The 25,122-nt window shown below is 37.9% G+C and overlaps 2 protein-coding genes across 7 annotated transcripts in view; one reads left to right on the forward strand and one right to left on the reverse strand.

Annotated features, from left to right (window-relative positions):
- Positions 1-21,452, reverse strand: part of FIG4 (FIG4 phosphoinositide 5-phosphatase) — a 52,064-nt gene extending 30,612 nt beyond the window's left edge. For both annotated transcript variants that reach the window (XM_031504394.2, XM_077782276.1), the window contains exons 1-7: positions 21,269-21,452; positions 10,462-10,560; positions 10,124-10,247; positions 7,041-7,197; positions 5,738-5,788; positions 3,032-3,180; positions 1,065-1,193 (exon numbers count right to left, since the gene is read on the reverse strand). In XM_031504394.2, coding sequence (XP_031360254.1) covers positions 1,065-1,193; positions 3,032-3,180; positions 5,738-5,788; positions 7,041-7,197; positions 10,124-10,247; positions 10,462-10,560; positions 21,269-21,337 — 778 coding nt within the window. In that variant the 5' untranslated portion in view covers positions 21,338-21,452. The remainder of the gene's footprint in view (positions 1-1,064; positions 1,194-3,031; positions 3,181-5,737; positions 5,789-7,040; positions 7,198-10,123; positions 10,248-10,461; positions 10,561-21,268) is intronic.
- A 276-nt stretch (positions 21,453-21,728) lies between these two features.
- AK9 (adenylate kinase 9) overlaps positions 21,729-25,122 on the forward strand; it is a 59,031-nt gene continuing 55,637 nt past the window's right edge. For 2 of the 5 annotated variants that reach the window (XM_077782275.1, XM_077782274.1), the window contains exons 1-2: positions 21,914-22,180; positions 22,657-22,786. In XM_077782275.1, the coding sequence (XP_077638401.1) occupies positions 22,670-22,786 (117 nt within the window). In that variant the 5' untranslated portion in view covers positions 21,914-22,180; positions 22,657-22,669. Of the gene's footprint in view, positions 21,796-21,911; positions 22,181-22,656; positions 22,787-25,122 lie in introns of those variants that run through there. The other 3 variants (XM_077782273.1, XM_031504393.2, XR_004148051.2) reach the window with 3 other exon arrangements.

Below are 25,122 nucleotides of genomic sequence, written 5' to 3' on the forward strand. Positions count from 1 at the left end.
CACAACAATAACTGAAAGCCAGAGGCAAACACACTATGGATGTAGTGGTGGCTTTTTTTAGAGCCTTTTTCCATTTTACTAAAACCAAACAGAATCAGAGCCTAGTGTGACTACCACTGCTTCCTCAGTGTTAGGGAGGCACGAGAAAGAGCTAAGAAGTTATATCCTCACAAACTAGGCAACTTCAGGCATAATGTTGGTGGTCAGATACAGCTTCGATTAAGTAAGACCACAAATGAAATAGTGGCATATAAAAACAGATCTAACTTTTTGTCTGGGGACTAAGCCAATGACCAACAGTCTCACAATCACAGAAAAGCAAAATTAAATTTTGCAGACACTACTAATGTTAACTTCATAATTGTATTCACTTTCCCAGAAAATTTAAGCTAACATGATAGTGTTGGTGAATAAAATTGAGTGTCTTTGTAATACACTAAATTCTTAACATGTAATACGACATTTCTTTGGACTGTGGTATCCATTTGGACTTTTGCTCTTCCCGGTACAATGTACCTAGACCCTTTGAGCCATTTAATATAGTATATAGTCAAGAAAAGAGACTTTCACATGTCCTAGTGCTCTTCATACAGCAAGACTGAAGTTCCATCATCATCTTCAACAGAAAGACAGTAAATACAAGAATTTCTGCAAATCTCAGTAACTAAAAAATGTTTTAGAGAAGATTAGTAGGAAAGCATTTCTATGGCAACGTCATGGTTTAAACACAGCTGAAACCAGATCAGTCAGAAATTCAGTTCTGCTTAGCTTTTCTGCCTTTCCTCAAACATCTGCGAAAAAATACAGCTGAGCCCAAAAATCCTCTCACGTTCTTTACTACTAAACCTCACACTTATAAACAGAACCTCATTGAAAATGCAGTCTAGCTGTATTAGGGTCCTCTTACAATAAGTATAATTCTTATTTAGAAATTAATGAAAATACAAGCTAAACAGTAAGTATAAAATTGAATGGTATTTATATGACAAAAAAATAATTCCATTTTCAAACTGGGTCTTTTCAAAATTGATAAACCAAAATTCCTTATGACAGCAGAAGGATACTTGATTGCCCACAGAATCCATTAATAATATACAGCAGCCAGTCACGATGAACAGCACTTCTTACTGCTTCCAGAAGCTTGGCATTCCACACGTACTTTTCGTAAGGCTTACTGCAAATCCCGAATACACCTAGGATGTTGTTACAGAAAATGCATTACCAATTAAGAAACAAGCTCAGCTGCTTTAAAATCCAAGACATTGGATCTTTGTTTTGATTTTCCCTTGGCTGCAACTCAGTGTAGTGTTTATTTGCATCCTTGAGGTTTACCGAACACAGATAATTCCAGGCACATGCTGAAGTCCAGCGTTTATGAGGATTTGCAGTTTTTCTAAAGTTGCCAGTCACTGTTGTGATTGAGTGCCTTCATGCAGAAGTTACTGATATCCTTCAGTATTGAAAATAGATGGCTACAGAGTACCATCAAGGGATTTCATAACAAGGGAAATAAAGTTGTGAATTCCAGTTAAGGCAAAAATGTTCTTACAGGAGAAATTTATAAGTTTCTCAATTCTGGGTCACCTCTAATTACCTATAAGGTTCTGGAATATCATGAACATCCTTTTTCACACAATTCAACAGAATTTTCCTAATTTGCACTAACACCAAGAAAAGTAGCTATTGTAGACCTACAAGTTAAAATTTTGTTTCTGATATATCTGGAATCAGAGTCTTGTTCTGTTTCAAATATCAGGACCAAGATGAAAACTGTCACCAAATGGTAGTAGAGGGAATTGAATGAATCTGAAACTTAGAAGAAAGAGGACAAGAATTATATTGCCTATATTTTTTCACACTTTTTTCAAATGAAGTTTCTGACAGGACAAATTTTATTGTAACAGTATGAATGCCAATTATAGCAGACAACTACATCAGTCAAATGTTCCACTGGAGGAAAGAGGAGTTCTTCTTACAGACTGCAGGTGAAAATGCAACTGTTGAACAACCTATTGTTACCTAGACCCAACTCACTGTAAGCCCAGAGAAAACTGATGTAACCAAAATATTTTCACGAAGGAGTTTAGACTGTCAGCAGAAGCTGGTCATAAGCACTTAGCCAGCATTTTTCCTCTTTCTTACTACTAGCAGCATTACTTCAGTGAGAATTAATTCTTAAATGACAGGTGGCTATTTGTTACACATATTCTATGGTTAGACAGGTGAGTAGCACACAGTGCTGATGGGATCAAGGTGAGGGCATCTTCATCTTTATTTCTGATTGTTTTTACAATGACATAGAAGAGACAGTGCCTTTGTAAGGATTCCTGAAGGACCCTCCAGATTAGAGTCTTTGCAGAAGAGGAATTATTGTTCTCTACATTCCTTATGGTCCTTTCTGATATTGTAGTATTTGATAACCAGTTGCTCGTATCTTGATATATATGACCATGTTGCTACTATCTTTTTCTTGAGGGCATGGGGGTTTCATTCAACAGAATAAAATCCAATATTAAGAATTTTAGGAGAAACTTTGTGTGTGTGTGTACAAAGAAAAAGGAAGACAAAATAGTTTTTCTCTCTGACTGCTCATCTTTATGTTCTTATGAACACACTAGATCCAAACTGAAGCCTGAAGTTTCCAACCGAAATGAGTAATTTTTCTTACATTTCTTGACAGGGGTTGCTACAGTAAGATGATACTAACTTCATACAGTTCCTCTGTTGTCAGTATTCTCCAATATAAAACAAAAAAATTGGTACTTAATCAGTTATTGCTTCCCACTCTCTTTGTAACTCATTCCTGTTGGGAGACTCAGAAGTCAGTTGAGTAATCAATTGCTGAAAAATGTCAGCATGCTCAGTCATCTTCTTCAATTGCAATGTAACTTAAAACAATGACTACACACCTTTAGAAATTGCATTGTTCACATTGAAATGTATTTGGCACTTCACAAAATCTTTTATTAACTCACAAGTGTTAGGACACTGCTGACCAACATCATCAGTTAAATTAGATGTGTTTTCTTACCATTTCCCCCCTGTGTTGAAAGTCCTTCATCTTCAAATATATCAAAACTTTCTTGTCGGGTCTGGGCTGTTTCAGTTTTTAATATCTCAAGTGGCATTCTCAGGACAGTAAGATTATACTGAAGGGAGTGAGATAGATCATAGCTGTAACTGATAGACAGGTAACATTTATTAATAATTGCAGATGCATAGGAATTTTCTGAAAGCTGTTACTTTCCATCTATAATTATGTTGAACATGGTACCATTTTATAGAAAAGACTTCTGAACAAGAAACAGACTCTGGTTATACAATGGCAAATGATACAAATTATTTCCAAAAGAAGATTTACAAACAGAAACTGTTTACAAAGACCGAAAAAGTGTTTATAATCTTCTTTTAATTGAAAATGACACATATCTTTTAAACAAAGCATATCAAGAAACTTAATTCACCATGTCCCAAGAAGCATTCCAGAAGTTTTAAAAAAGCTATTCCATCAGAAATATCTATATACATTGATAACCTCATTTTTCTGAGATTTAAGTGCTGCTACTTTCTAACTGCTACCTGAACCCAAAACAGCCAAAAAACTGGTCCACAAGAATGGTATCCATCCCCAAATTTATGATTGCAGATGCATATTTAGGCACTGACTGCTGAATAAAGAAAAGGGTTTTTTTAATTAGTTCCATAATAGTTACAAATTTTCCACCTCATGTCTCTCTTACTAACACTCTATACTAATGGCTAAATTTTTTAATTTACTAGGCTTCTTCCAAAGGAGAAACCAAAGGTACACTACACTTAAAATCACAAATACTCATATATTTCCATTTTAGTCTAAGACAGCATCAGTGATTACTGGTCCTCATCTAAGTTCTACATATCCATTAAAGATCTAAAGAATTATTTAAACATTAGACATTTAGATTTATCTCTAATGATAACAAAGTGTAACCCATGCATCCACATATTTCCATAGTAATGTCCTGACCCATCTGTTAAGGGAAAAAAAAAAATCTGTAACATGCTCTGTTTGCATATAACAGAACTTTTAAGCAGTATTCTAGTAAGAGACATATTCAGGCTGTTTCCCCCGCTCTCCCCTTAGACCAAATGTTTTCTTATAATTGAGCTCTAATTTTCTTCAGGATTTATATAAAAATCATGCAGAAAAATGTGTTATGCTTTCAGCCAAGAACGATTTAAATGAAGCTGATAGATTAAAAATATTCTAAACAATAAGAAAAAATACTAGTATCATCCTATGTTTCTCCTTTCAAAACTGAAAATCAGGCAAAATATGCACTTTAAACACAGAGCACAAAAATATATTATGAAAAAATTCTTTTAATGAAAAATAAAACATAAACAGTAAATTATCTGCCAGTAGGAAAGTTTTCATTTATGCCACACAGGATTTGTGCCAAAACCACATTTTTGTATAAGTCATTCTCTTACTCATTTTTTTCTGTACAAGAAATTTTAAATACATAGTTTATTTTCATTCTACAGTTTCAGCTTGGAGAAAATAAGTCTTTGGGAAGACCTCCCTATGGCCTTCCAGTACTTTGAGAGGGCTTATAAAAAATGGAGGGAAAGCAACTTTTTACATGGGCAGATGATGATTAGACAAGGAGGAATGGTTTTAAACTAAAACTGGAGAGATTTAGGAGGAAATTCTGTACTGTGAGTGCAGTAGGGCTGGAACTGGATGATCTGTAAGGTCCCTTCCAGCCCAAACCATTCTATGATTCATTTTATGATAAACGTGTTTGTTAGAGTAACATAAGAATCTTCTCCTTTCCTGTCTATGTAAAACCACAGAAACAGCACAAATTTGTCATCTCCAAGCAAAGGAGGTAGTGGCGGAGGTAGTTGTACAGATTTAGGGCTGGAGACAATGCATGGAAGAAAAACTCATGTTTTGCACTGCAAAAAATATTTCACATGCCAAAGCATGAAATACACATAAAACTTGGGTAGGCTTTATCATCACTGATCAAGATGTGATTGCCTTCATTTTCCAAGAAATTTCATTTTCATCTTCTAGACTGACACACCTTTTGGTAATTGCAAGAGGGATTTTTTTTTTTTTTAAGTTTTCAAGTCTTCTACTACTGCCAGGTTTACCATCACATTTCTCCCATTTTTGTGCTGTCCCAAAAATCTCACTTAATAGTACCTGAAGCACAGAAAACTTGCCTTTGGTATGGCATCCATGAAACAATAAACAAGAGAACTGCAATTCCTAGAAAGGCCTATGAAAGACATACCCCACATAGAGTGTATCTCAAATTAGGACCTATATCTCTACCTTTGCTCCTGAGTCAAGGCAAAGCTTTACTTATGGAAAATGAGATCAATAAATATTACATAACAAGACAAGCAGCCCCCTTAAACATTTTACTTTTCCAAAGAGAGAACTTCTGCATAATCTGGCAAGGCTGAACAGTCAGTGGAAACAGTACTTTCAGTGTCTACTTTTTTCCATGCCATTAATAGTTCTATATTTTTTAACCTAATGGAGACCAAATTCTTAGCCAATTGATTAAAGGAGAAAGCAGGTTCAAAATACACAGATGAAAATAGACAAGCAGCATGATTATGTGTCTTATTTCTCCAGACTATCAACCTAAAAGTCTTGGGTATCAAAACCAAAACCTATAATCTTCTAGCAAGTGTAAGTGTACATTTTTTTAATGGAATAGTAACAAATACCTACCTAAAATAGAAGTTGCTAGAAAGGTCCACATTTTGAAAGATTCTCAGATACCTAGCAAAGTAATACAAGTTGTAGGAAAAATCATTATTTTAACAAGACAGACTATAGGATGTCATTCAGAGGATTACAGAAAAGAAATTACACATAAATATTGATTGTTGCCCTATGTTCCCTTCCTATCTTACTATAATTGTTTTGACAGGTAATTAAACTAGAATGTCAGCATATGGATTAAATAAATAAAATCCTTTAAAAAAAAACAAAACAAACAAAACCACTGTCTACTAATAAACATACTGTTTCTTTTCACAGTGGTAAAGATGTGGTTCTATTTCCCACTTATGTACATCAACATTTTCAGATCTTAAAAAAGAAACCTCTCAAAAATACTACAAAAGAAATATATTTTTTTCCTTTACTCTCAAATAAATTAACAAGAAAAGAAATATCTAGTAAAATCTGTCGTAGCCTTGCAAATTCCCAGAAGAAACCATCATATTGTCTATGAATAATACAGTGTCTGACACCATAAATGTGTAGGTTATATAACATGGTCTCCTGCACACTAAGAGGAGAGACTATGATTAATCCCACCTTAAAGATTTTAATATTTACTACTGGCTTAGTTCTTTACCTGACATCAACTTATCATATATTATCACTTTTTGACTATTCACACTTAATACAGACTGAAAAGCCATTTATTGATACCAGTTACCTCCTATTTCATAGAAGCAAAGTTACCCTACCCTGATAAAAACATAAAGACTCAAACTTGTCTCTTCATAAAAAAGTCCCTGAAAAGAAAGAAGCAGTTAAACTTATCAGTGAATATTTTCACCACCCTTTACAACTGCAACATTTACAAGATTCTGACAGTACAGAATAATTTAATAATCTAGTCAGCACTCTTTGAAGGGCACAAAAGACCTCTTCAGGTGAGATTAACATCATGCAAGAGCTACTAAGTAAAGAACAGTGCACCAAATCGTACAAACTAATATTAGCATTACTTTGCCCTTGCAGGAACAACGCTTATATTTGACACTTCTTGGTGCAGATTTGCTAAACTTAGCTGTGACATGGAGATGTGGACAATAGACTCTAAAAGAGTAGGACAGTTGTATTTACTCTCCAGGCTCCAGATGCCACAGAACTTGTAGTCTACTTCCCAACCAACAAGATAAAATGGCTTGAATGACATACTAATTAAAAAAAAAACCATGACTGAAGTTTCCAGTTGCAGTTCAACATTGTTTAGAAAATATTTAAGAAGTATACACTAATTACCAGCATTATTTACCTGGCCTCATCAGGATGACTGACTCTTACAGAGTCATTTGGAATGTAGATCATATTTGTATCTTCTATTTTATATATTGCATGACCTCCAATATCTGCCATTTTTCTTCTTTTTGTTATTAACACAATGTAATAGCCTTCTAAAAACCTGACAAAACCTGTTAAAACAGAATTACAATGCTTTTAGTTGCATATTTGTGTTTATTTGATAAAACATAATTAGCAAAACAGTATCAGGATTGTCTCAAGACTTCAAAGAATTTTTATTTGTTCTGAATGTTATGTGCATTTATATATATATATATATACACAGAGTCTTAAAATTCACTCCCATTAGTCAATAAAAGATATTTTTTTTACTTATTTTCCCTCCCACTGTGGGTATTTTTAATACTAGGTAGCAGAGTTAGGACACTGAAAATTTGGACTATGTTTCTGTCTACTTAACATACTTGCATTTGCTTTTAATATGACTCTCATTGTTCAGAGTGAAGCATACTACTTCAGATCCTAAAGGTTAAATTTCCAAGGTAAGGAAGAATCCCAGACTCCAATTTTCTTTTCAGGTTCATGTACTCTCTGCTGGGGAGGGACACAGAACAGCAAAAGGAGTTGTGGGTAAAACAACACCTTTGTCTTCTCTCTCTCCTTAACAGCAGGGAATGAATTCTTGACTACAGCAGAATCTCTCCCAAATCAGGCATTCAGAGCATCAAGGGTACTCCTTTTTTTCCTATTTCCTCTCTCAGATATCAACACTTGACCCTGCTGAAACACAGAAGGCTAAGAAGATAGAACAGGCAGTGTCTGGTTTTATTGCCTATCAAAAGATAGCTTCTGAAGCCTTCATCCTCATTCCCTGTAGGGCTTAGCCATGCTTCTTCATGGAGTGCTTCCTTTGGATATTTCTACTATATATGACTGGGGAAAAGTGCAACAAAACTTTAAATACAACACAAATGTAGAAATTCAAATGGAAAATAGAAATACGTAACCACCCCTGAAGTTAAAAGTGCTACTAATATAGTATAGTACAGCAGTAATATGTTTTAATAGGTAATAAATTACATTAATTAGCTACTGGAGGTAGCTGCTCTGGTAGGTTGCTGAGACCTTGAAACTTGCCCACTATTGCACTATCAACAAATAAATTAATTTGGGGAGGGAGGTGATGATGATGCCATGATGCAAATGGACCCTCACAATTCATAGTTTTACTTGTATTTATACTCAGTTCTTTAAGCTTTGCAGTACAAAGTAAAGAAGAAGGATAAGGAGAACACACATTTTCCTCCCTATCACTGCTGGAGGCTGCAACGTGATCGAATAAACTGCAATCTTTTCTTCCACCTTATTAGCCCCCCTTGGAAAAATGCTGTCACCTGCACAAAGACAGGAGGCCCTGCTGACAATAAGAAACAAACCTTCCATTTGAAGCGGACTATTGAATTTCAGTTGTTAAATAGTAGTCACAGTTCTTCCTGTATCCTCCAGGTACTAAAATCACTTATGTGAAAAGCCTCTGTCCTTTGAATTTCAGCAAACATTATACCAAAGTCTGATAAAGAACTGAGCCTTTCTCCTTGGCCTGGTTCCCTCCCTTTAAAAGCAATTTCCACTTTTAAACACCACGCAGTAAACCAGAACTCAGCCTATCAGCACCTCCATTCTGAGCGCACTGAATGTACTGCATCTGGTTAATGAAATAACTAGAGGACAGAACAAAGCTGTTCTTTACAATTTTAGGAAAAATAGCCCTGTTCCTCTCACCTGAGCCAGGAGGCAGAAATAAACAACCAGTTGCATTCCTTCAGATTACATGTTTATATGAATATGGTCTGAATCATGTAATTTGGAAGTATATCATCTGATAGAGAGTCAGTTACTGCTAAAGAGTCCTCCAGAAATACATATACCCTATCTGTTAACCAATACATTTGTGCAGCTACAGAATAGCAACTCTCTTGTTATGAACAGTCATATAAACAGTCATACAATTGGGATGCAAAATTTTAACTGATTGCAACCACTTTCCAACCAAATATTTATCACATATTTAGACAGTGAGCACTAATGGCTTGTGCAAAAAAAAACCCCAATGCTGCAAGGCTGTTAGAAGCTCCTTTAGGTTTACCATTATGAATACTCTTAAATCAGTAAGAAACATAAACACCATCTGAGGAATTTCTGGAAAGCTGGATGTTCCAAAATGCTTCACAGACAAAAAGAATGAAGAAGAAAGTCTGCTTAATTTGCCACTTTGGATTAGAATAGAATATTATTACATTTTGATTGTTGTGCTAAATTCAAGAGCATCCTTTAAAGTAATTGCATTCTCTACTTTCTCTGCAGTTTTGCCTTTAGATGGCCAGGTGTATATTGACTCAAATAAACCACAAAGTATTCTTGAGAGCTGTCACAGCACATATTAACATTTACTTTAGAGACAGCAGCCATCAATATACTGACCTCAGTATCAGATAATAGGCAGGAAAGTAGTGACTTTCAGATGAAGTTAGAAGTTATTAAATCCTTGAAGAACACTTGAGGATTATGAACAGCTGAGCAGCATTTTAAAATTCAGCTGACATACCAGTCAGTTATACTTGTTCAAACATGAAAAAGAAATCTTTAAATATGTCATTGCAAAAAGTTAACCAAACTGAAAAGTTATCTTTCTGAATAGTGTGTGATAAAGAATGTTGACTTTCATTTTCTTTTTAAAAAGCATTCTGTGAGCTCTGGAATTCAGGAGCCAGGTTCCACATGATTTATATTCTAAGATCAGCTGAGTTTTGTACGATCTTCAGCCAAGTTTCTAGAGTTTGGCTATTTCCTAGATCTGTCCCTTAGTGACAAAGGAAAGACAAAGTGACAAAGGTTACAGCACAACTTTCACTCCTGTACTGATGACTTATTTTTAAAAAATACACATAAACTTACTTAACTTTGAGCACAATTTCTAAATCCTCATTAGTTTTACAAATAAATAAAATTGGGGAAGAAAAAGATACACAACATGACACAATAAGCCTCACCTCCCAGGAAAACAAAAGATTTTTTAAAACCAATCAAAAGACTCACCAACTATACCAAAAGCAGAGACAGCTCGAGATAATCCAGAAGAGCCCTTCTGCCCCATCTTTGTTCTGTTTCCCAGGTCTAAACGACCGAGAAGTTCCCTCACCTCTTGTTGTGTATAAACATGCTTTAAAAGAAAAAGTCACAGAGGTTACTGTTTTGGTAGCTAAATGTTATTTCATGCCAAAGAATAGCAGAATTTGCTTTATCTGTGAAATAGACAATAAATCAAAGGCCTGCTCTACATTGTTTGTTTCCCATTTCAGTGCTACCAGCAAGTAACCAGTATTATTTGAAACAAGTGGGAAAAAAGCCCAGCAACTAAATACAGAGGCACTTACCTTATCATCAATTATAACCAAATCTTTCGGTTCAGTGCGATCTATTTTCAAAACACGGTATTTGGTTTCTGCAGGATTACTTCCAACTAGAAAATAGCGCTACACAAAAGAAAACCAAGAAAACAATTCAGAATATTTTACTAGATAAAGCAACAAAAGCCAGTGTAACTTAAGATATCAGCAATGCCATTTACGTATTGCCTAGACTAGATCCATTGCTACTAACATCCAATATGCAATATTTCATATGGACTGTTAATGAACTGTTTTACACACCAGTATCTTAAGAGGTATATTTGTATACAATCAAACTCTACAACTTAAAAGACCTCTTCCTCTCCTTTTTACAAGGAGGAAAAAAAAACTAAAATCAAAGCTTAAAACCTGTTTAAAGAAAATAAACTATAACTTACACCAGATCCAACCACACCCAGCCCCAGCCATTACTGTGTTTTCACTTGCTCTGCAAAATTTAGCAGAAGCTTATACATGAATTTTTAGCTTTTCATTATCTAAAACTTCTGTTGATATATTGTACTACTTTGCTGTTTCTGTTAACTAGCCTTTCCTGATCCATACCAAACACTGCAAAATTGTAAGTACTTCAGTACTGCAAGTTTTCTTCTATTTTTATTTATATTTGCTATGGTAGTCTCCTCAACAATGTTCTTCCACAAAACTAAAATTTTCTGGTTACCAATAATACTGTTTAAAAAAAATAGATTTATTTCACATTTAAAATATGAAAGAATGATCCCAGATAAACATATAGTATGTCCATTTTTAATGTAAGGAGATCAAACTATAAATTAATTTCTACATTTAGAGGAATTAACAATAAGCACAGGTTGCAGGACTGACTTGCTAAAAGTAGCTCTCATTTTTTCTAATTAATTTAATCAGTGTGGTGCTATCACAGCAAGGTAGATCTCATTAATAATGCTCAACCTAGTAGGAAAGCATGGCAAATTCATGTGGATCTACGCAGTCAGCTCTTAATTCTAAGAGTCACGTGGATTTAAGATGTAGGAAAATAAATCAATAATCATATTCATACAGACCTCACAATTTCATAATTTATACTAATTAGATGCTAAGAAACATCTTCACTCTCAAAATATTTAAGGTGAAAAAAGAACTTAGACATCTTCAGCTTCCTTGAATTCACAAAAGCATATAGATATTCAGTAAGCTCTAAACAGGAAAAAAAATACTTAACTTTAAAAGCCATAAAAGGAAACACCACCAACATCTGGCTCCACCTTGTACACTGACATTGCTGTGGTAACTAAGTGGTAAGTTTTGCTGTTTACTCCCAAATGACAGTAAGAAGGCCCTTCAAATTCATATGCCATCACAACACTCCCTCACTGAAGCCTTTGAGGCAGCACTTTGGCACAGGAAAGTGTTTCCTACAGGGTTTTTTTGAGCAGTGATATGCTGCTGTGCACAGCCCAGGCTCCCCAGTCCGGCCTCCTCAAAGCAGCCTCTGCAAGGGACCCCTTAGTGCCAAGCTCTTGCTTCCCAGGAGGGGAATCACAAAGACAGTGCATGGCACCAAATAGTACAGCTCTTCTGCTGGTATCACCTACCATCAGCAAGAAACACCAAACCACCAAGACAGACACTTGCTTTGACCATGCCATTATACCATCTTTGCACCAAAGATGAATGGGCAGAGGGAAATACATTCATTTGTAATACTCAGATGATAAGTTAGTATGCACTTCAAGAGCGCAGCTTCTTTATTTGTAGAAAACTATTAGTTAATTAAAGGTAAACAATTTTAAGCATTCCATAACACTGCAGTACAGTACAGTGATGTCCTACTATATCCAGCTCACTAAATGAGTGCAATTTCTTCCCAAAGTGACACCTACGGTTACCAACAAATGATACTGAATAAAAATAGAAGAGCAAAACTCTAAGATGCTTGTCCTAATAGCAGTTTGGACCATAGAGCACATTTAAAATTGGAACATACATGACACATGGGTTGGGAGGGGGAGGTGGAGAGAGAGAGACAGAGAGAGACAGAGATGGATATGGAGTTGCAAATTTTAAGGAAGTTCAGCTGGATACTTCTCCATTATCATTTTAATTAACCAATAAAACATAAAGAAGTGCTATGAGGAATGCATCACTCACATCACCTTGGCAGCTGCAATACAGGGCTGTGCACAGCTACAGGGCCAGCATTAGGTGCTGCTGCTGCTTAGAACAGCAGCAGCAGTGTTAGATCAGATGAGGAGTAATTGTACCTGCAGACCATAGAAGCAACCACCATAATGAATGGCACTTAACAGGCTCTCTGAAGTAGTTTAAAGACTAATTTATGGGGTTTAAGCTGTAGAGCCAGACTGTGTGATGTCTTAAGGAAGGTCACTTGAGAGCTGCATCAAACCTGAGCATCAATGGACTTAAAGTAAGGCATGCAATGAGAAATCTCTATTTAGCAAATGGGCATGTTACCCAATGCATGCCAGAGGATATTATTGTGGAAATAATAAAAGAAACATCTCCAAAAACTTTTGAATTTGGATTACCGTTCAAAACTAGGAACTCAAAATTAGACCTCTGCTTAGGAAATTTTCAGGACAGGCTAACAACCCCATAATTACTTGAAAAATAGCCTGATATGCCCACTCATATACAACCTTCAAGATCAGAAAGAAAAGCAAAGATTGTATGAAAACTAATGATGCAAAAAAAATACACAAAAAAGACACCTCAGCATTAGCTGTTTCTGCTACCTAATTTATGCATCTAATAAATAAATAAGACTGTCTTACTGGATGACATAGAACCCAAATAAAACCGTATCAGTGACATGTGCTGCAATTATATTTCCCATCACATGAATACTAGGAAATCATAAAGAAAAATACCAAATCAACACAACACTGAGCATGTAACAGCAAATAAATTTCTATGGCTGTAATATAATTGTAAAATTAATCAAAGCTAAAATGTACTATAGTGTTTACAACTATTTTGATTAACAGAAATTATTACAATAAAAAAAGAGTAAAAGCTACAGAAACCTTTCTGGGAGTATTTATCCTTATTACTTCATTCTGTTTATTACTAAGTTGAACTGAATAATTTGAAGCATTTCCCAAGTGTCTCAAACAATTCCACCCCATAGCACAGCCAGTGCATTTAGATAAACAGGCAACCTTGACCAACAAAGTACTTTTTCCAGAGAACAAAACTGCAGGAAAAACTGCTGGCTCCCTCATCCTGCTCTGGCCAGAGACTTCCAACCACACCTCAGGTGACCCATGCTGCTTCTAAGTTTACTGTGCCCCTGGCTGTTGCTGAAATTTGTTAACAAGCACACTTTACCAACTATGGCAACACACCAGGCAGCTACAAGAGCTGGACTGAAGCTTAATTTATTGCACAATTATCACTAAGCAACCACAAGATAGGAACAGCATTAGTCATTTCCACCTGGGACTGAGTTTTAACCAAAGCAATCTAATTGAAAGGCTTTGCACCATCTTTTATCAATCTTTTGATTAAGCCAAAGCAAGCAAAACAGCTTCTTCTAAAAGGAGTCAAAACGAAATAAAAAAACTTACTGAAATTTGTTGTTTTTTTAATGGCAGGATAATGGTTCTGAAATCAAGCATTCTGCTTGCTCCCCCCCCCCCCTTTTTTCTTTAAGATTATTTCTTAGAACTCCAAGTCTATATCATTTGCTTCTTTGTATAGACTAATTATGATCAAGAAATGCTAGCACAGCAAAAAATCTTTTCGATCCTCAGTTAAAAAGCTACAAAGAGCTTAATCAGCAGGGAAAAAAGTGCGCAAAAATACACCACAAGGTGAAAAATAGGTAGTGGACTAATATAGCCAATTTTTAAATCTTCAAATAGCATTAAGAAAACACTTATTATCTTGGACAAAAAGCTGCAAATTATAGCTGTTGAGACCATGGATTTATCTAAAAACACAAAGCTGAGAAGAAGCAGGTTCACCGTGGCCATCTTCCAGATGCCTACTCAGCTGCTCTCTTACTCCCTCTCCTCAACAGGACAGGCACAGAAAATAAGATGGAAAAGGTGATGGGTCAGGACAGAAAGATTTCCTAACACTTACCATTACTGGCAAAAGAGACTTGACCTAAGGAGAAGGTATGTGATTTACTGACAATTAAAATAGAATCACAGTATAATTACACCTCAGTGTAAAAACTCCACTCTGCTCTTTCTTTCTACAGGACCTAGAGTAATTCCGGAAGTGTCTTTCATCTCTCACAGAAACTGGCAGAATGATATGAAGAAAGGAAGACATGATAAGGAGCAAAGAGAGGTACCTAGGAAAGCAAAACTGTCTACTTCCTGTAATCTGTTGAAACTCCTCAAAAGGAGCTCCTTCAACATAAGAAATTTTAAGAACATATGCTACCAAGCACCACTCCCTGTGCATTTAGGAATGAGTACCCATTCTGCATCTTACGAGCCACAGAATTCCATGAATCCCTTTTGTCCCAAGGCAACCAAAGCTTTTAGGTCCCAAGCAGGACTTTTCTCTTGCTACTCCATTGAAGGAGTCCTCCAGATTCTCCCTTCAAATTCTCAGCTAAATCTATTCATTATCTATCTATACATTTTTCTTTAGCCAAATACTTATCTGCTCTTTAGCACTTGTTCTGCTGGAATGCTTTCAGAAAAATAAATAACTGGATGTCTTTTCAGCAGTCACTTCAATAGACTAAAGAAGTCTTCCTGTCCCTTTACTCCTCTCAAGACATTGCTAGCATGTGTGTTACCTCACTGGACCTTCAGTGGACCTATTCCTGGGTGAATTCTTGTTCCTTAGATGAATATGTGTTGGAATCCTGGATGCTGAGAACTTTAAACTTTCTGTTCTTAAAGGCACAAATCCACAGGAGAACACTGCATTTGACCTGAGGTCACAGAACAGGTTTTTAAAATTTATTAATAGGACTAGGATTACAGATGTGAAGTTGGTTATTAGTCAGTAATATCACAGAGTGGAAAACTTAAGAGTTTGGGATTTTAGAATATAAAAATAAGTATGAAGCAAGATAAAAGTTTTAGAGCAGAGACAAGTTGTTCTTTTTTACCTTCTTCTCAATGGGTTTGGGTGATGTTTTGTAATTGGACAGAAAAGTCAGCATTGCAGACTTCAGGGGATCCCTTTTATTAGGTTAAAAGTGAAAATAATCTAAGTGCCATTTCTTAAATAGTTTAATTTTAAAAGACTTTGTAACAAAAGATAGCCATTTTGTGCCTTGCTAATGAAAACGCTGCTGAACTCATGGTAGTGAGACTGTAACATAGATAAGAAATAATAAACACCTGAGTCCAAACATGAACTAAATCTCCAGTGCCTTCAATCCCGACCTCAAGAAATCAATAAATATAGACTGTAAATCTACACAATATACCATACAAGATTTTATTCTAAAGATACATTAGTATTTTTCATTAATGACCATATCCCAAATAACCACATCTCTCTTTTTCAGAGCTGTAATTCATCAGCAGCTCAATCCTCCCACTCTCTCAGATAAAACACCCAGATCCTCCTTCTCCTCTGCTGCTTCTGATAAACTCTCAGTAAACTTTCATTGGTGTGTAATCTGTTGTAAGGTGCATGAACTTCTATAGTACACCATTATACTTCAGATTATTTATCTACTCCTGAGGATCATCATCATTTCTTGCTTTATTGTGCTCTGATTATCCTAATTATTTACAACACCTAAAAAGACTAATCAGAGCTGGTCCCTGTTTTGAGCTAATAACATTAATGAAAATGCTTAAGTACATCAGTCCTAAAAACATTACTTGAAAAAAATCATCCCTATCAGATAATTCCTCATTCACACCACTCTAATTTATCTACTAATGTCTCTACTATGCTTCTTCCTTCCATAACAGAGATTTTTATTGTGGTACTGCATCTCAATAGAGGATGTGATTTAAATACATAAGGCCATCTAATTTTTAGATTAAAATATGCAATACAACCAGGTTGATCTGACAACATCTTCCTAAGTCTAGACTGTGTTTTATGTCATTTGCTTGAATTTGCAATTACTTTTCTATATGCAGGACTTCAGAATGGATTAAATATTCCATTTGTTATATTCCAATCACAGTGCTACCCTTGACTTGAGTGACTTGAAAATATTCAGTCATTTCACTGTTTAGTATATTTATTTTTACCTCAACACTTATTGATCCCTTTTTCATAACCTTGTTCTTGTTACTCGCTTTCTTTTCACCCCTTGTTCAGTACATTCGTACCCAAAATAAATTTCTAGTTTAAACAGAGAATAATATTTTTTTAGGGCCATAACAAACTCAGTTTTAATAATAAAAATTTGTAATAGAAAGTGCCTATTTTTATTCACTCTTTGTTACATTACAATAAATACTTTTTTTCCCCCCATAGAATCATTACCTTTAAATACACCAATTTGTGATCATTTATCCACAAGCCTCCCATCCAGAAAGGTGGATTCACACCAAAATCAAATCTGTATGTGTATCTCTCTCCTGTTGCTCTAGTGATCATATAATGACACCCAGGACAGATCAAAAGAAATAAAACCCATGTTGCCAGAACTGAGGCAGACATTTGTAGGTACATCTTTCACATCAAGTGGGTGCATCAGTTTTGTGCTGCCTGAATAGCACATATCCTTGAAAAGCTGTGGTGTTCTCATCTCTGCCATGCCACCAGCTATCTGCCCTGTTCATAAATGCTCTCAGAGCCCACATACACCAGTAGATCAAGTTTCTCTACTTTATAGCCATATATCCAGCAGTATGGCAAGACAGCTAAGAGAAATAGTGTTTTCTTGAGCTGTACCAAACTCCTCCTCTTGTCCCAATTCCATCCACTGTTCCACCACATCACCATCACTCCCAGAATGCCAATACACAGGGAATAGGAGAATCAGCTGAAAGGAGCTGTCTTCTGCTAATGAAACTGTTCCAGAGAGACCACATTTCACAGCCACTTCCAGCTAGAAAATTATGATAACTAATGGTTGCCCAGTAGGCTGTTCACTACTTTCAATACATTTTTTGAATGTGTCAGATACCCATCTATATAAATCAGTGCACTTCCTAATTCAGTAAAAATTCTATAGCCTTTTCTGTGAAATCATATTTTATATTGAAGTTTCTCCAAACTGACCACTTCAGCTGAAGATTAACTTCAACATTAAATATGCAACATTTGGAGATTTTAATATAAAAATCTTTACAATGTTATTATTAGAATAAACAACATTTAAAATAAAACAAATGCCCATAGTTTTCTCTGGTGAATAAAGGGCAGAAATATCTACAGGTAATTATGCCAGGCACTTCAATTAATAAGCTTGTGCAAGTCATCTCGATATTGTGGAGAAGAAGACTGTAAAAGGACTGATTAGACTAAAATACTATTAATTAAGTCTCATATCCTGAAAGATAGGCAAGTGATATAACTTTATAGAGACAACACAAATTGTCTTGTTCAATGTCACATTGCCTCAGGGGAATGATAATTTCCAGTGAACTAACCTACAGCTTTCAGGCGAGCTTCATCTGGTGGAAACACAAGAGTTCAATCTTCTGAAGAAGAGAGGAAAGTATCTTTTGTCTTTTTTTAGTCATAGTGCTCAAATATCTTTAGTGCCCTCTGGTGTGCATTTCAGTGATCAATATATGTATAAAAGGTAAGATAATTGGCATTGATCTAAATAAAACCTTCAGTTCATCTTTCTGTCTGTTTCTTCAGTTCATCTTTCTGACTATTTCTAAACAAGCTTTCAACTTCCTAGAACAAGCAGGAGATACAGTCAACATCTCCATGGCATTTATTGACCCAAAGCATCAGTTGAAAAGGTATGTTTCAACAACTACCCTAAATATAAACATTAATAGAAAATATAGAATTTTGCTCTCCGTTAATTCAATTGACACCATAAATTCAGTTCTCCTCACCTCTTGCAGTCTCTCATTTGACTCCAATAACATTACCAGAGCCTATCCTCTTTGACTCCAATTATTCTATTGTATTTTTATCTGAAACCCAAACAAAGAAACCCTCTGTAAACGATTTCCACTTTTTCCACTTCCGCATCCATTGAATCTCTTCCTGCTTTAATACAGAGGGGTTTGAAAGGAATAAGCTATATGACCAGTGTAAACGTCATTGTTTCTCCCACTTCTGATAACTTAAATAATCCCTTCTTTGTACCAGAAATCTTCGGATACAGTCTCATGTTAACCTGTATCTGACACAAGTCCAAATCCCACATGCTGGATCTAGCAAGTCTATGGCCTTAGGGAAATCAGAAGAGCACTTGAAACAGGAGAAAGCTGTTAATTTTTATTTTTGGATGATGCTTATGCTGTACAAGTGACTGTCACAGCTGGCAACTGTATGATTGTGAGATCTTATGCAAAGGAGATGGCATGAGGGATACCTGGGGAGAAGTTTGTCAACAGCACAACATGACACTGAATGAATTGTAACAGTGACTGATCAAACCAGAAGTCAAGTTTTGGGCTCCCCAATACAAGACAGACACTGATATACCAGAGTGATTCCAGCAGAGAGCTCTCCAGATGATCCACATGACAGCACGTGGTGTGCTGGTAGAGGCTGAGAGAACTGGGTTTAGGTTTGTTCAGCCTTCAGAAAGCTTTGGCAGCGTCTTGCTGCTGTCTAAAACCATGTAACAGGAAAGTGCAGGTAAGAGAGACAAACTCTTGCAAATGGTCTGCAGAGGGTGTAAAATCTGGATGTTTGAAGGTATTCAAAACTCAGCTGCACACAACCCTAAGCAATATGCTTGTTGAAGCTGCTTGGAGCAGGGGGCTTGACTTGGTGTTCTCTGGAAGTCCCTTCTAACATCCCTTAGTCCATGCATCTATTAAGTGCAGCAAGTCTTTTCAAATAATCATACCAAAATGATTGCTACTGAATTTTTTCTTTCAAAAAAATCACTAGAATTTGAGTATCAAACAATGAAGTGCTTCGATTTGTACTTTTTAAAAGTAAGAACAAAACCTTACTCAGGGAAAAAAATCCATTTTAATCACTCACAAGAAGTGACTGAGGTAACAGCTTTGAGATGCCCTTGAGCAGCTGAGACATTTCAAACAGCACATGTTCATCCACAAACCACTGCCTTTCACAGCTGATGAAAACTATGTTGCCTCCTGGAGCGATCAGGACTGCTGATCTGCCCCTCACCGAATTCTGAACAAAGCACAGCATGGACAAACCCATCCATTCAGGCAGAGACTGCTACTGGCCAGATGTAAAAGACTGTAGCTCCCGAAGTAACAGCATCAGATGGAGAGGCTCAGAGAGTGGCAGATAGCTGACAGAACTCCAAAGCACAATATTTGCCCTGCACACAGCACATTGTCTCTCAGCAACAGAGAGAAGCAGGCCAGGTATCCACGCATGCCAGTCACTAGAAGCCAAATCTCAGCTAACTGAGATGTAGCATGAGTTGTGAGCCAAGAACAACTAAACTGAGTAAGGCAGGACCTGATTCAGAAATCACATTTGCCTGGTGCCCTACTCATGTATAACAATAATTTAGCTGAAAATAGAACAAAAAATAGCCTTTACCAGCAACAAGGAGAAAGATAAATATGGTAGCTTTCAAAATTCATTTAGGCATAGGTAAAAAGTAACACCTTAGAAAGACTTTTTGGAGTGTAACCTTAATTTTTAAAACGTACTTGTAGAAATAACTTTGCATACTTTAATCTGTCTCTGTTTCTTAGGCTGTTCAGGGGGGATTTATGACAAAAGCACAAATCAGCTTCTGACAGAAGCAAAGCTGAAGTCAGATTTCTATTTATACTGAACTCATTCTTGCATCTGTACCATTTTGGGAAGTTTCCAAGGAGCTTCAGTGTATACATTATCTTTCTGTTATCAGTACAGGTGACATCTGAACTTGAAACTAGACCTAGCTGTTGCCTTTAAACCTGTGGTACCTAATCCAATCAAAAACTACCTCAAGTGAAGAAAACCAACATACTATGAAACACAAAGAAATTTGATTGGGAGCTAAGGAATGGTAAACAGAGTGGTATTTACACCAAGAATTGGATTCTGAGTCACACTGTGCTCATCACATGACTAAAGCAGCAATTACCACTCCAACCTCCAATCCACTTTGCCACGAGAAAAAAATACTGTGAACAACACATGCCTATAGTTTCTACAACAGTACGTAAGAAATGCTGAAAAGCTTTAAGAGCTGACTTCCAGAGGTCAGACTAAAAATTTGAAAACTGTTTCACCAGTCATTCAGACAATGAGGGATGAAGTGTGTCATCAACAACAAACATGTCGGTGCAGGTGGTAACCCACTGAGCCATCGTTAATTAAAATATTAATTCCGGACACCTTCAGCTGTCCAGTTTTAAGTCCCCGTGGCACGGGGGAGCCCTGTTCTCCTGGCAGTGTTCCTGACAGCAGCCACAGGACAGAGCAAGCCGGGGCCCCACCGTGGCAGCACCCCCACCGCAGGGCCCCGCGCTGGCTGCCCGTCAGAGGCCACTCCTCCGCTGAAGTCACGAGGCAAAGAACACAGTGAAAACAAGGATTTTAAAACCTTCTTTTTCTCAGTTCTTGGGATGTTTTGAGAGTGTGACCAAAAAGAACTAGATCCCAACACACCAAAAGAAAGGCAAGGCGTAGTTTTTGACAAGCTGGAACCCAGCCGGGGGGCGGGACCTCCCCTCCGCGCTGCGCGGCGGCCGCAGCCCCGGACGGCGGCGGCCGGGGGGACGCTACTTACAGCCCTGGTCTCGTACAGCACCAGCTTCTGCACGGAGCTGATCAGGGGGGCGGCGGCCGCCACCGGCATGGCGGCCCCGAGGCGCAGCGGGGGCGAGAGCGGCGGGGGCTGCCGGGGAACACCCCGGGCACAGCCGGACCCGGGGGAGGAACACTCCGGGGCTGAGCGGGGAAACACCGCCGGCACCGAAGGAACCCGGAAGTGCCGCCGCGCCAACGCGCAGCCGCGCCCGCGAGGGGCCGCGAGAGCGCGCCTGCGTCGCGGGGCCGCGTCACGCGCGGCCTCGCGGCAGCGGCGGCTCCGGGCGCGGCGGCAGCGGGGGCAGCGGCGGTACCGGGGGCAGCGGCGGTACCGGGGGCGGCGGCGGTACCGGGGGCAGCGGCGGTACCGGGGGCTGCGGCGGTACCGGGGGCAGCGGCGGTACCGGGGGCTGCGGCGGTACCGGGCACCTGGGCGGGCGAGGCGGCGGCGGCGCTCACTCGCACTCGCTGCTCCCGCCGGGAACCGCTCCCCGCGGGATGAGCACGGTCAGCACCAGGAACAGCTCCGCAGCCCCGCCCGCGCCCCGGTGTGGGGCGGGGCCTCTGCCTCCCCCTCCCGCGGGGGGCGGGGCGCGGCCGTTGCCCGGGCAGCGGGGGCGCGCAGGGCGGCGGGGGCGCGCACGGCGGGGCTCCCACCGGGAGGGGGACTGCCACCGGGACAACATCGTCCTGTGTGTGTGTGTGTGTGTGTGTGTGTGTGTGTGTGTGTGTGTGTGTGTGTGTGTGTGTGTGTGTGTGTGTGTGTGTGTGTGTGTGTGTGTGTGTGTGTGTGTGTGTGTGTGTGGTTTAATTCTTTGCTTTGGTTGTGGTGGCTTTTAGGAAATTGGCCCTTGTGAAGGTTTGGGAGGGAGCAGCAGATAAAGCTCAGCCGGTGAGTTTTCTGTCGGGGCAGTGGGGAGTTGGTTGGCATGTAGTGGCTTTTTTCTTTTTTTAATATTAAAATGTTTAATGCAAGAGTGTCTGAACATTTGGGCCTGATGTTTCACGACAAACTTTTTCAGATTCTCATCCTGAAGTAGATTTTTTTTGGTTGAATTTTTAAATTTACTTGAAAACTGACTGGGAGTTGTGTGGGGCTGTGCTGGGTTGGATGGTTGTGTGTGGGTTTTGCTGGGGCTGTGACATTGAAGTGGTTGTTCAGGGGTTGTTCCAACAGTCCTTTGTTTTTAATACGTGGATTTTCTCACTTTTGATGAGTGCATTGTGTGTGTTCTGTGAATGTTTTTTCTTCTTATAAAAGCTTTATTTTTTACAAATCCATTTACCTTGTAATTCACTTCCATTTTAAGGTCATTTTACACACATGTAACTACTGTACTTTATAACAAATTCTTCCTTTCCTTCTAGCCTTAGAAAACACATGGCTTCACAAGAGGAAAAACAAGCTCAGCCCTTTGCAGACATCTTTGATGAAGATGAAGCTGAAAAATCTTTTCTGTTGTCCAAGCCCACTTGCTTAATTGTTTTTGGAAAGCCAGTAAGATGTCTGATAGACGTGTTTTTGTCGCATATTCTGCTAACAGTTTTACTCTTCCTTTCAAAACATTAGCTTACCAGTGCTATCAAAAGGGTCAAATACCTGCTTTTTGGATTTTGCAATTCTTCAAATTCTGCAGAGGATGGTTAAAATTCTGGTCTCATTTAATGAGACCAATTTTTGCCTTCATTCAATTGCGATTAAAAATGTTATTACTGTACTTAAAAGTTACAAGTTGCTCAAAACGTTTCTTCTCTTTTGATATTGGCAAAATTGATAGTTTTTATTTTTGTGGTGGCTTAACCCCAGCCAGCAAGCAAAACCCACACAGCCTTTTGCTCACTCACTTGCCCTGGTGGGGTGGGACACAGGATCAGAAGGGTAAAAGGGATAAAATGCATGAGTTGTCAAAAGCCATACACGTGAGTAAAGCAGAGCAAGGAATTCCTTCACCACTTCCTATGGGCAGACAGATGTTCAGCCATCCCCAGGAACCAGGGCTCCATCATGCTTCATGGTGACTTGGGAGGACAAATGTTACCACTCCAAAAATACTTCCCTTTCCTTCTCTTTCTCTGCTTTGTATGCTGGGCTTGACACCATGTGCTTTGGAATATCCTTGTGTGTCTGTCAGAGTCAGCTGTCCCAGCTGTGTTCCCTCCCAGCTTCCATCCACCCTCATTTTCCTCACCAGTGTGGTCGAATGGAAAGCAGGAAGGGCCTTGGCTCTTTGTAAGCCCTGCTCAGTAGTAACAGAAACACCTCTGTATTATCAACACTTTTTTCAGCACAAATCCAAAATACAGCCCCACTCTAGCTACTGTGAAGAAAGTGAACTCTACCCCAGCCAAAACCAGACTAATACTATTAAAATATTTTAGTTTTTAATAAACTTGACATAAATTGGTGTAAAAGAGCCTTCAGGTTAATGTACTGACTTAGAGACATACAATGAGGTATTACAGATCTTAATATTAAAACTTTGACAAAATTCTATCCTATATATTTGGAAACATTCAAAATCCACCAAGGTGTTCTGATAACAGGATCTGTACTACATTTTAACTATAATTCAAGGTCTGTCTTTTTCTCAACTAATTTGTGTTCTCTTTAACTTAGGAAAATTTGATGTTTTGTAAACCTAAACTTTTCAGACTTCTTTTTTTTTCTCCCTAAATGTGGATTTGCATTATTGCCTCAGTTTGTTGAAGGGAGTTCTTTTTTTTTTTTACAAGCTTGCATTATAACATGTCTTAAAGAGTATATGCCCTTGTAAGAGTACACTCAGCTCGACAGAAAACTACAGTGAACTAACTCATTTAGTTTTAAATTAACATCAAAATTTTAACCTTACATGAAAAAGGTGACTTCATGTTTTATAGACCAAATCACCATAAAATGCTCATTGGAAGGCAGCACAAAAAATTCTCATATTCTCAACCATTGCCTTCAGTAGATGCTTAACATCAATATAACAAGCTACAGAAGTTGTACAGACCTTACCAAAAAAGGAAAGCAGGAAATGAAATAGTTTATTTTCATGGTATTAACTTTTATATATCTGACTTATGTGCAGAGTATCTATCCTATTTAAGATACATCTATTAAATTAAAAACATAGTGCCATTGAAGCAAAGCCAAATACATCTATTCTGATCACACCTGTAGGATATAAGGTATCAGTAGGCTGGAGTGTTTGTTGATACACTCTTAACTGGGAATGTAGTTTATTGTTTGGGTTTTGCTATTTTCTATCACAAAATTTATTGAGGGCAAAAAAAAAAACCAGTCAAAACAGGTCTTCATATATGCCCTTCTAAAAAAAGAGCACAATCCTAAGGGTGGAAGATGGTGAGTTGTGCAAAATCCCATTTAGTTAATCACTCTTAGAAGCTCTCAGTGATGCTGGTTTTCCTCTGGATTCATGTAAATAATAAAGATTTTGTCAGTATTGAACCAGATTTGTGGACTAACAAGGGCGGTTTTTAAGCATTTGTTGTTTTAGTAAAAAAATATTATCCTGATGTATCCTACTCAGAAAGGGTTGATTAGGTTTGCATCATAGTTGGCTTTGAGGCTGAAGAGAATAAATTTTAGTCCTAAGGAGTTTCTCCTAAGAATTTGTGATCAAATCATAGCTGAGTTTTAGATACAGTTACTCAGAAATAAACTCAGTATAATGACACATAGCAGCATATTAGCAATGCTAGGCAATATGAAGTAGAGGATGGTATTAAAAAGAGTCTTTTGTATTTGCCCAATGCATAACTCAGAGGCCCTAGTCCAATGGTAGATTTTCGTTGTTTTTATCATGTGAAAATATGTTCTTCATTGTG

This window comes from Lonchura striata, chromosome 3, assembly GCF_046129695.1.
Source record: "Lonchura striata isolate bLonStr1 chromosome 3, bLonStr1.mat, whole genome shotgun sequence".
NCBI lineage: Eukaryota > Metazoa > Chordata > Aves > Passeriformes > Estrildidae > Lonchura > Lonchura striata.